A 12,315-nucleotide genomic window follows, 5' to 3' on the forward strand; every position below is an offset into this window, starting at 1 on the left:
TTTGCAGAAGTAATTGCCTGTGGAAATTGCTGTGCTTTTATCTGTGGTGCTATTAAAACGCTGGTTGAAATGAGGTGGTGCAGGCTGCATTGTTAATGGGGTACTGTGGAGCCAGAGCTGTTGTTTTATTCCACAGATGTGAAGTAGCTGAAAATAACCTTCTGTCTCCCCTGTAAGAATCGTGCTTGTTAAGTGACATTCACTAACGTGGCCAAGTTTGAATGTGGGGTAGGAATTTGTGCTATTTTTAGCAGGATATTAAATATGAATTTTCAGGCTTTTCTTCATGTTATAAAATAGGAGAAGGCAGGTATGTTTTGTATTCTGCATACAGTGGGGGGGGGGGGGCCTAGTTTCTGAGCCCAAAGCAGTGGCTGATAAATTGAGGAGATATGATGGGATAGTAGAAAATTCAGAGCTGAGTATAGTCACTCTCGCCGAACTTCCGTGCATGGAGATGTTGTTAACTTGTAGAGTTGTGTTCTCCTCCCCTAGCTTCATTGCCATTGTGCTATCCATATTTATAGCCATCTGCTTCTTCGTGTGGCACAGTATCTTTGTTTCTCATTCTGACAGTCCTCCCAGCTTGGGATAGGGTATTATACTTAAAAGCCATTGTGGGCTGGGGGCATGGATCAAGCAGTAGAGTACTATCCTTGCAAGCATAAGAACTTAAGTGCAAGCTCTAAATCAGAAAAAAAAAAAAACAAAAAAACCCCAAAAGTATTTGGGGAAACACTGGGAGGTCATATGATACAGAACAATGCTTTCATAGACCTCAAAGTTACCTGGAGAATTTGAGCCACATACAACACACAGACACACACACACAGACACAGACACACACACACACACACACACACTCACACACACACACACACACACACACACACACACACACACACACATTTGAGCTTTACCCTCAATGGTTCTTATAAAATGGGCCTAGAGTGGCCCCAGTGATTCTGATGTTGTAAGACTACACTTTGAGAAGGTCTTGGGCAACTGAACATGAATACACTAACTTTTCTGAAACAGGCCTTTCAATCTTTTGTCAGCAACGTTTGTTGAGCACCCAGTGAATGTAGCGGAAGGTGTTCCTAAAATAATTCCACCACAACTTCTCTATATCAGAAAATCTTTCTATTTAAGGAAAATCACAGGCCAGCATAGCACAGTGGGAATACCCAGTCACATCCAAGAGGTAAGGGGACCAGAGACGAAATGATAGATGGACAGATTTGAACACTGGGTGGTTCAGAAATGAAAACTATGGCTTGTTGCAGATCAGTCCCAAATCAGCAACATGCTCAGAATTTGTCAAGATTCATCAAATCTTCCCAGTAACCTTGAGAGATGAGGGTTCTTTCCCCTTTCAGAAATAAGGAAACTCTAACAAGGCTCTAACAAGGACTCCTTCCTTTCTCCTTAGAGCCCAGAATATTCCCTCCATACCACAGTGTTTCCTAGTATAGTATACGACTTATCTGAGTCTTCAGCTGATGCTTTTTGAATTACGATGATTAACTTAGAGAAGGAACATTTCTAGGACATAACTGGAGAAAATGGCTTATCTCTAAATTCTAACAATCTGGGATTAACTATTGTTATTTATTGAGTGTTTATTATATCCCACATATGGTATGATAAGCACTTTAATGTACATTCTCTCGTTAATTAAAAATACAACTATAAGGTAATTATGAATTCTGTTATAAACAAAGAGGGCAGATGATTATCCTGAGGTGAGTATGGAAAACAGGGCTCCAAATGGCAGCTTTTAAAAAAAATCTCCAGAACATAAAGTCTGCACAAAGTCCTCCTCCCATGCCAAACTGATCAGCTAACATGGTAATAGTTACTTCATTTTCATTTGTTAATACCCATCTTTGTTAATACCCATCTCTGCCTAGAAAATGAGTCTCCGCTATGGATTTCAACTCATAGGAATTAAGAATTTCCAAGTTCACTGCCAGTTACCATACCAATGTAAACATTCTCACACCTGCTCCTTCATTATCACATAAGAACTTGCAAAAGCAATGACAACAGGGAAGACCAAAATCACTACGTTACCAAATTAAATATGCTGTTGTCATATGGACCAGATGAAATATAAGGACAAAGTCTGGTTTCGTGGTCTTATTCCTTCCTGTTCTCACTCCTCCCTATTTACACTTTCTCCTAAGCCCTGCCTCATCCATGAAGAGCTTCATTCAAAATCACCCGTCAGTGTTGCAGCTGGTGTGTCAAAGGCTTTAGCAGTTATGGGTTTTAGAGCTTTAAGGGCCTCTGTGCATCATGAGCTTGGCTTAAAACATCTCTCTTCTACGCCTCACTATGTTTTGTAATGATAAATTTTGAGTGCATCTATACAATTATTCAATTAAAAGACAACATTATCCAGTTAAGCTACTCTGCTAGGCAACTATCCTAAAGAAATGCTGTTTGAGCTGTGTCAGATATCTTGTTGGTTGACTCTAGAATGATTAACTGAAAGAGAAAATAACATTGAGAATGCCCCATGAAGAAATACTCTATTAATCTAAACATCTCCCACCATGCCCCACCTCTTAAAGTTTCTACCACATCCCAATATTGTTGCCTTGGAAAACCAAGGTAATTCATTGCATGTATATATGCAAATACTAAGAATTGAAAAATTTCCCCAAAACTGAAATTCTTCTGGTCCCAAACGCCATCAATCTATGTTATATTATAACAGTATTGCCTGGGAATTGTCTAGGATTCATCCAAGACCTACTAAATCAGAGACTCTGAGAAGAAAGCCCTAAACACTGTATGACAGACCTTGCAGGTGACTCTGAATGGATGACTTAGTAGATATGGTGTGTCTTTTGATCATCCATTCTGGCTTCATTGAATACTGCTGGCCTCATCTGGTACTTCAGTTTCTTTATCTGCTAAATAATGATAATACCTCCCTTGAGGTGGTATTTTCTCTGAGTTCTTGGTCTTGAAGATTCTGAAAGTATTTTTTCATTCCCGTGGCCACCATGGGTCAAAGCAGTCATTCCTTTAAGCCTTTGTCAACCATTAATATTGCTGCTGTTAAACCTGGCTGGCTAAACACACACCTATATATCTATTCACCAATGAAATCATTGAAGCAACAGCAAAGGGAAGTTTTTCTCAAGGCATACATCCATAAAGACAAAGAGAAAGGTAATAAAACACTTGAAAACTAGAATGCAATCATTGGTTAAAAAAAAAAAACAATAAAGCTGAGCCCTAAGGAGACAGAGAGAGGGAAAATCTGACATAACTTGATGTGTATCTGTACCCTTCAAAGACTCAAACATAGTTGCAATAAATGTCACTAGAAGTGACAGTGAAGGTGAGACTAACAAAAGGGAGACTGGCAGACGTTTCTTTAAGAAGCCTTTAAGCGCCTACATGTCCTTGGACTATGCAGCTGGGCCCTTGGTCTATGCAGCTGGGCATAGACCTTTCTCCTTTAAAGCCTGGTTTATTCTAGGGATTAGTCTCTGGATAGGGGACTTGGACTATAATGGAAGGCAAAGATACATTATGAAAAACAAAGATCAAGGGAAAGTATATACTTTGAACGTTGAGGCTTCCAACCTTCCCTTGGGTGCTGAATGTTGGTAGCATTTGCACCACAGATTATTCCTGGAAATCTCAGTTGTCCAAAAGGTGGAAATCTCAAGTCGATGACATTGTGAGTTGTTCAACATTAACTCTATCCAGATGATCCTACAGTGAATTCTCACAGTTAACAACTCCTACTCATTCACACTAAACTTAAAATCACTAAATAACTCCTAGTAACAATCACTAAACTTTTCATCACTAATAATTCCCATTCAATCATACCAAACATTTATAAGGGCCCCACTACTAAATAAGAGTAGGCAGCTAAGGATTTTCATATATCTCTAATAGGAAAAACAGACAGAGATATACACAAACGAATTAAGAAACAAAAGCCAAGCAGAGAGAAGAACACTTTAAGATGTACATCATGAACCTCCTCTAAGAAAATAAACATGGTTCATATGTAACTGAATGGAATGTTATTATAAAGGAACATTCAGAGAATGAAAATGCCATGGAAATTAGAGGTGCAGTAGAAAATAAAAATGAAATACAAAGCATAAAAATTGAAGAACCCTCATATAAACTATTAGAAAATAGCATAGGGAAAAAGAAAATTGGGGTAATCCAGGAGTCCAACATCTGAATAATAAGAAGCCTGCTGAAAGAGAATAACGTAGAAGGTTTGAAATCACACAAGAACAAATCCAAGAAAACTTGATTCCTTTGACATGAAGATCCTAAGTTTTCAGGTTGAAAGGGTTTGTTCAACATTTATCACAATGAATGAAGATGGAACCATAATAAGTGGTGCATATTAAGATGTCAGAACATTGTGGGAAAACTTTCCAGAGAGATGAAGCAGAATGAAGGATGAGGATATGAATGATTTTGACTTCCCAAGAACAAGGGAAGACTAGAGAAATGCTACTAAAAGTTTTCCAGAATGATTTCCAATCTGGAATTCTATATAATTAGCTGAACTAGTATAGAGTTACTAGAGAAGGTCTGTTGGAAAAAAGCAACTCAAGAAAGAGGACATGAGACTTCCTAATAAGGGGATTTAACCTTAATAAGTGAAACAAAGTTCTGATTTACTAGTGGAGATAGATCCACACAGATGGTAATGCAACGGTTTGAAAGCCCACAGCAAAATTTTTTTGAAAGAATAAAATTGACAGACTAATGTGTTTGAATGTATTAAGAAGAGATTTACATCTCTCTGAGATTTTGGTGTTGAGTAAGAAAGGAAACTAAGCAAATGAAAAGATTAAGACCATCTTAAGTATAGGGGAAAGAACACATTGCATAAAAGTATACTGTGATATACTACTGTGTAGTTTAGCTGTGAGACGCCTTTGCTTAGTTGTACTAATATATACACAGATGTTAATCTAGCCCAAATGGTAGTATAGTTATATTTAGATACATGTGAAATGATTGTGAATTTAGAGGTGAGCAGGAAAGTGCTAAATTCTCAGACGCCAGCTGATTAGAAAATACCTCACACAGAAATATCAGGACATAGCCATTTAAGCATAATGTTCAAATATGGAGATAAAAAGCTAATAAAATTGTAAGTTATTGCTTCTTCACAACAGGAAATTGGATGAAAAGAAGGACAGGCCAAAGTTGTAAGGATTTTAACATATATCTTGGGCATTTAACTCTTTGGACTGCAATTGTTTATCATTTAGACAAAAAATTGGCAAAACTTTGGCTGCCTTCCCCTCCCGATTTTATATATCTATTTTTCATTAAAGCCCAGAAAATACTGTTTTGTGTTGTTTGAATGAGACCCAAAAATCTTGCTAGGATATAAAATCAAAACCATTCAAATAAAAAATGTTCTCTTCTACAAATCAGTATTTTGTCCTGGGTTGGGAAAAAGTCTCTTTTCTCTAAGTAGAAGGACTAAAGAAATCCACATTTAGTGCAACCCAAAATGCTCTGTGCCTGACCTTTTTCAGCACACTGATGTTACACTCCACCGCCCTTTCTCTCTGTACCACACTCATGCAACCATTTGGGTGGTAACTCGACTTACATGCTTTCTCTCACTTTTAGGATTGGAGAATTTCAGAGTATTTCAGATACAGTATAGATGACAAGATGTCAAACATGCAATGCAACTTCATGCAAAATTAGGGAAGAGAAATTATTGCTGAATTAGCAATATATTTTAGTATATTTCATCATCATCATCATCATTATCATCATGAAATACAGCCAATTTAAGGACCTTTAATCTTCCAGAATGTCTCAGAAAAGGATCAGGACAGGACAGGAGTAGGCCTGAACCATAAATCACAGTGTAGCATCACGACTTTCTGACCAGCCTGGCAGTGTCTGAGCTTGCTGTTTGTTCTTATATCATAAACAAGAGTTTTCTTTACAGTGTTATTAATTTGGTGTTACTACCTTGCTAAGCTTGAAAATAAGTTAGTATTTTGACAGCCATCCTAAAAGAAATAAATGCACTTCTACTCTTTACTAGTGACCCCTAATTCCTTGTAGATCAGGAACAGGACTGTCTAACAGGCTTGTTGAGTAAGGAACAAACTCAATGACAACAAGGAAGCAAGCCCAAATAAACTCAGATCTAGTAATCAGGCGCTGAACCATGATTAATCCTCTTTCTCCTCCTCTTCCACTTCTTTCTTCTTCCTCTTTCTCTTTTTACTCCTCCTCTTCTTCCTTTTCCTTGTATTTTTTTTTGGAGGGATGGGGTATGATACTAGAATTCGAATTTAGTGCCTGCCAGGCAGGCACTTTACCACTGATCCATGCCTGTAATTCTTTTTGTTCATCCGGTTATTTGTGAGATAGGGTCTTGCCTACCCTTGGTGTGTGCACACATGGACCTATCTGCCTGTTTTATTCTTACCATCCTAAGTGGAATGAGAGGCACACGTGACTATACACATCTTCCTTTCCATTGTGGTGGAGTTTTGCAGACTTTTCTAACTGGCTGGCTGGAACCTGGGTCTTGCCAATCTCAAACTCCCACTTGCTCAGAATTACTGGCATGTGACCCTGCTCCTGGCTCTGAGCTGAGAAAGGGCCTGGCAGCCTTTTCTGACCAGGCTGGTCTGGAACAGTAATCTGTCATCAGTCCCCCAACTTGCTACGATAACAAGTGCACACTATTGGCACTCTACTGTACTAGTTTTTTAAAGTATTATCCTGTACAAAGGAGGTACCATATAACAAAGCAGTTTATGAATACAGAGCATCTTACTCAGTGTCACCCTTCTGCACTCTCACGCCCTCTCTTTTTCTTAATTTTGTGGAATATACAATGAATTCTCATCTGCCTTCTTCTCCCTTTCCCCCATCATTTCGGCCCCCCCCCCTCAGATGTGCCCATTTTCTGATATTGATTGTGTTGGGCTTTGGCTTAGTCGTTCTAAAAGATTATACTCTCCATAGAATCTATTTTACTTCAGTTAATTCATTTGTAACCACTGCATAGGGCCCAGCCCAACACATTTACTTACAGATTTATAGATACAAATAAATCACACTAAAGCTTGAGCATGAACACTGATAGCAGCATTATTCATAATACCCCAAATGGAGAAAAAAACTCAAATACTCATTAAACAATTAGTGGCTAAATGAAATGGAGTAGATGTTCTCATGCAATGAGCTATTATTCAACAATAAAAAGGAAGAACCAACACAGGCTATAATGAGAAAAAAGCTGGTCAAATGATTTTAAATTTATGTGAGATATCCAGAATATATAAATCATACAGACAGAAGGTAGATTTGTAGTTGTATATGGCTAAGTAATTTGGAGCACAGGAGAAGACAGATAATGGATATATGGGATTTCTTCATAGGGAGAAACTTAGATTGTAGTGACACATAATTCTGAAAATGTACTTACACTCATTGAATTTACATTTTAAATGATATGGTGTTTAAATTCTGTCTTAAAGTAGCCTTCAAAAGGAGAATATATTGTATAATTCCATGAATATAAAACTCTAGAAAATATAAGCTAATATATGGTATCAAAAAGGAGATGGGTGGTTTCTTGGGGATGGAAAAGTGGGTGGCTACAGGTGGAGTGGAGGAAGTACCAAGGGTCACAGGCAGGTAGTGGATTAACTACCATCTTGATTGTAGTCTGGTGATGCTAGTCTATTCTCATGTGTATACGGGTATATACATATGTCAAGATGAATCAAATTAGACTTTGCGTATATGAAGTTTATTGTGGATCAATAACATATTTAAGAAAGCAAGAACAGAAATATAAACTTCACTAATATAACAGAGTACTAGATTAGTGTTAGAATAAGGGTTATAATGTTAAGAAAGCAATGTTCGTGTGATCATATATTCTGTCGTGTATGATTGCACTGTAGTATAATAGGAACTCTGTATAAATATTCCCGATAACTCATCATCACCTTAATCATAATAGAGGGGACAGGGTGTCACAGAAGACTTCCTGGAAGTGGTGGGTCAGCATTTAAGAGCAAATGGAATTTAGAGATGGAAGATGGGGTCTTGTAATAACATAGTGGCCCTTCTTCAAGCTACAAATGTAAACAGAATTGTAGTAACCTGTGGTATACAGTTGTTATATCGCTAAGGGAGTGTGATTTTATTCTTACCATATAAAAGCCATGCTTTTTCCCTAATAGCAGATTGTTGTGTTAGCAGTAAGTGCAAAACAAGGATTTAACAATAAGTGAAAACACAGTTACTATTTCCTTCATTGCCCTCTGCAGACTTGCAGTTATTTAATTATCTATGATTATGTATTCATCAAGTCTATTCTTATTGCTACACTGTTTGTTCCGTGAGGATCAGGACTGTCTTATTCACTGTTCCATCCCCCATAAGTGGTATTGTGTTTAGCACCCAGCAGAGCTTCATAAAGATTGTTTGCTCATAGTTTTGGTTTTAGATTGCTAAGAAGTAGTTAGACAGACCTTAGACTGATGGCCTCAGTCCAATTACAAAAACTCAAAGGTTGTGTAGTAAGAACTGTAAATTTGCCAGGCGCTGTTGGCTCTCGCTGTAATCCTAGCTACTGAGGAGGCTGAGATTTGAGAACCACAGTTCAAAGCCAGCCGGGGCAAGAAAAGTCTGTGAGACTCTTATCTCCAATAAACCACCAGAAAACTGGAAGTAGTGCTGTGGTTCAAGTGGTAAGAGTGCTAGCCTTGAGCTGAAGAGCTCAGGGACAGCGCTCAGGCCCAGAGTTCAAGCCCCACGACCACCACTACCACCACCAACAACAAAAAGAACTATAAATTCAAGGGGAAATACTGCACCCTCCATATGTGTCTGAACTCTGTGTCTGGCTACACTAACTCCCATTTACCCTGATCCTGATCCTGCCTCCTACATATTTGTACTAGAACCTGATGCCAGAAGACATTTTATTTGGATCTGCTCCAGTTCTGAGGAGGTCAGGAACGTCTATATTAGAAAGGCAGCTCTGGTCACTGGTCTGCTCTGGGATACTGGTTTAGGAGCCATTCATTCTCTTTTTCTTCTGCCCTCTTTACCTCTAGCGCTCCTCTATGCCACTATCTTTGGGAATGTGACCACCATTTTCCAGCAGATGTATGCCAACACCAACAGATACCATGAGATGCTCAACAGTGTCCGGGACTTCCTGAAGCTCTACCAGGTACCCAAAGGACTGAGTGAGCGAGTCATGGACTATATTGTGTCTACCTGGTCCATGTCCAGAGGCATTGACACAGAGAAGGTAAGGAGCCTGAGCAACTTGGGTTGAACCACTTGTCTTTCAGATTTCCCTAGGGTGACTGGATCTCTCAAACCTGCCTGGGATCAGAATTCATCTAGGCATTTATAGATTTCTAGGTTCTTTTTCCAGAGGTTTTGATTGCCTCCTGATCAGCTTTTCTGAAGGACCAGTAAGGAAGAGCAATTACTTAAAGAATTGCAAACAAAATGTGTCTCCTAGAAAAGAGAAAAACCAGAAGTCTACTTGTCCATGGCAGAATTTTCCACATTCGGATGATGATAAAAATCAAAGGGAAGTGCTTAGTCAAGAGCAAGAGAATTAGTATTACTAGTTTTTTCCTCTTGCTCCAGCTTCCAAGATGAGCCAACACTGTTAGTGATCTTGTCTTAGTTCATCATAGATTTTTTTTTATTGGAACTGAGAGGAATTAGAAGTTGTTGGAACTTTGAGGAATTAGGTATTTGGTAGGCACAACAAAAAATCCATCTCTTTGATAAATATAAATGCAGAGACTCTCAATATAATCCTTGCAGATCAAATTCAACAGCACATTATAAAGATCTTACATCACAATAAAGCTGGTTTCATTCCAGGAATATAAGGATAGTTTGTAACTCAATAAATGTAATACAACACATAAACAATATCAAGGACAAAAATCACACAATCATCTCAAGTATGTAACTAAAACCTTTGACAGAAGTCAACTACCTTTTATGATTAGCTCTGAAGAAACTAGGAATAGAAGGAATGTACTTGACATAAGAGTTAAGTATGATAAACCGATAGCCAGCATTATACTAAATGGAAAAACAAATCATTTTCTCTAAAGTCAGGAACAAAACAAGGATTCTATTCTCCCTACTCTTATCCAATACAGTTCTGGAGTTCCTAGCAGAGCAATAAGACAAAAGAATTAAATAAAAAATTCAAATAGGGCCGGGCGCTGGTGGCTCACGCCTGTAATCCTAGCTACTCAGGAGGCTGAGATCTGAGGATCGCGGTTCAAAGCCAGCCCGGGGAGGAGAGACCGTGAGACTCCTATCTCTAATAAACCACCAGAAAACCGGAAGTGGCGCTGTAGCTCAAGTGGTAGAGCGCTTGCCTTGAGCTGAAGAGCTGAGGGACAGCGCCCAGGCCCAGAGTTCAAGCCCCACGACCGACAAAAAAAAAAAAAAAAAAAAAAAAAAAAAAAAAAAAAAAAAAAAAATTCAAATAGGAAGTCAAATTATTCCTATTTGCAGATGATATGATCTTACCTTTAAAAGACCAAGAAGATTCTGCCAAAAACCTTCAGGACATGATGAACACTTTTGGCAATGGATTTGGATATAAAATCAGCATTTTGTATATATTAATAACAAATGCTAAGAGAAAAAATAAGGAAAGCAATTCCATTTACAATAGTCTCAATAAATAAGTAAATAAATCTATATAAAGTTAACCAAGGAGGTGAAAGAACTTCAAAGTGAAAACTATAAAACCTTGAAGAAAGAAAATTAAAGACATCAGAAGATGGAAAGACTTCCAATGTTCATGTATTGGAAGAATTAATATTGTGAAAATTACTATACTACTGAATGAAATCTACAGAGTCAATTCAATGCCCATCTAAGTTCCAATGTCATTCTTTGCAAAAATGGAAAATATTGATCCTAAGATTCATATGGAAACTTAAAAGAGTCCCAAATAGTAAAAAATAATATTGAGCAAAAGGAGAAACTCTGGAGGCATCACAATACCAAATTATACTAGAGCCACAACAACAACAACAAAAAGTATGGTACTGGCACAAAAACAGGTGTGATCAAGGAACAGAATAAATCCAATAAAACCACACAGCTATAGATGATAGCTGATAGCTGATCAGATGATTTCTGACAGTGGAGCCAAAATAATATATTGGAGAAAAGGCAGCGTCTTCAACAAATGGTGCTGAAAAAAATGGTGTCTGCTCACAGGAGGCTGAAACTACACCCCTGTCACCTGCACCAAAACAAACTCCAAAGGGATCCAAGAACTCAATGTTCAACCTGAAACTTTGAACGGATGACAGGTAAACAAAGGGAAAGCCTTGGAAGATGCATATTCTGAATGGGATTCAGTTGCCCACACTACAACAAGAATTGACAAATGGGATTACATCAAATTAAAAGGCATTGGTATGTTAAAGGAAACTATTAAAGAAAATCATTTTCAAGAGATAATTCATAGAATGGAGAAAATCTTCAACTGTTCATTGGAGGAAAGATTAATACCCAGAATGTACAAAGAGATCGGCAATTAAACAGCAAAAAGACAAATAATCCAGTTAATATTCAGACAAATGAATTGAGCAAATAGTTCTCAGAAGAAACATAAATGGCTAATAAATGTAGGAAGAAATAGTCAAGAAATGTAAATCATAGGATTCAACCTCACCCATTGAGAATAGCATCATTAAGAATACAAAACAAAACAAAACCAAAACAAAACAAAACAAACAACAACAAACGCTGACCAGGATGTGATCTGAAGGAACACTTTTGATGCAATTTGATGTATAAGGAGCCCTCATATACTGCATATACTGTTGATGGGAATGTAAACTAGTGTAGTCATTATGGGAATCAGTATGATGGTTCCTCACAAATGTAAAGATAAACCTACCTTAAGACCCTGCCATACTATTCTTCAACATATAGCTGAAGGAATGTAAATCTGTATGCAACAGAGATAGCTACATACCCATGTTTATTACAGCTTTATTTATAATAAATAAGCTGTGAAATCAACCAAAGTGCCCAGCAATTGATAAAAAGATAGAGAAAATACAAAACTCTCTCTCTCTGTCTCTGTCTCTGTCTCTCACACACACATACACACAACATGTATTACTCAGCTCTAGATAAAAATGAAGCTATATCATTTGCAAGAAAATGGATGGAACTGGAGACCATCATGTTGAGTGAGGTAAACCAAGCTCAAAAAGCCAAATCACATGCTTTTGTTCATCT

The 12,315-nt window shown here is 37.8% G+C and overlaps 1 protein-coding gene across 2 annotated transcripts in view; it reads left to right on the forward strand.

Moving 5' to 3' along the window:
• Kcnh1 (potassium voltage-gated channel subfamily H member 1) overlaps window positions 1–12,315 on the forward strand; it is a 313,617-nt gene that overhangs the window by 205,617 nt on the left and 95,685 nt on the right. For both annotated transcript variants that reach the window (XM_042682005.1, XM_042682007.1), the window contains exon 8: window positions 9,120–9,319. In XM_042682005.1, the coding sequence (XP_042537939.1) occupies window positions 9,120–9,319 (200 nt within the window). The remainder of the gene's footprint in view (window positions 1–9,119; window positions 9,320–12,315) is intronic.

The sequence above is a fragment of the Dipodomys spectabilis genome, unplaced genomic scaffold, assembly GCF_019054845.1.
Source record: "Dipodomys spectabilis isolate Male_0828 unplaced genomic scaffold, ASM1905484v1 ptg000069l, whole genome shotgun sequence".
Lineage (NCBI taxonomy): Eukaryota > Metazoa > Chordata > Mammalia > Rodentia > Heteromyidae > Dipodomys > Dipodomys spectabilis.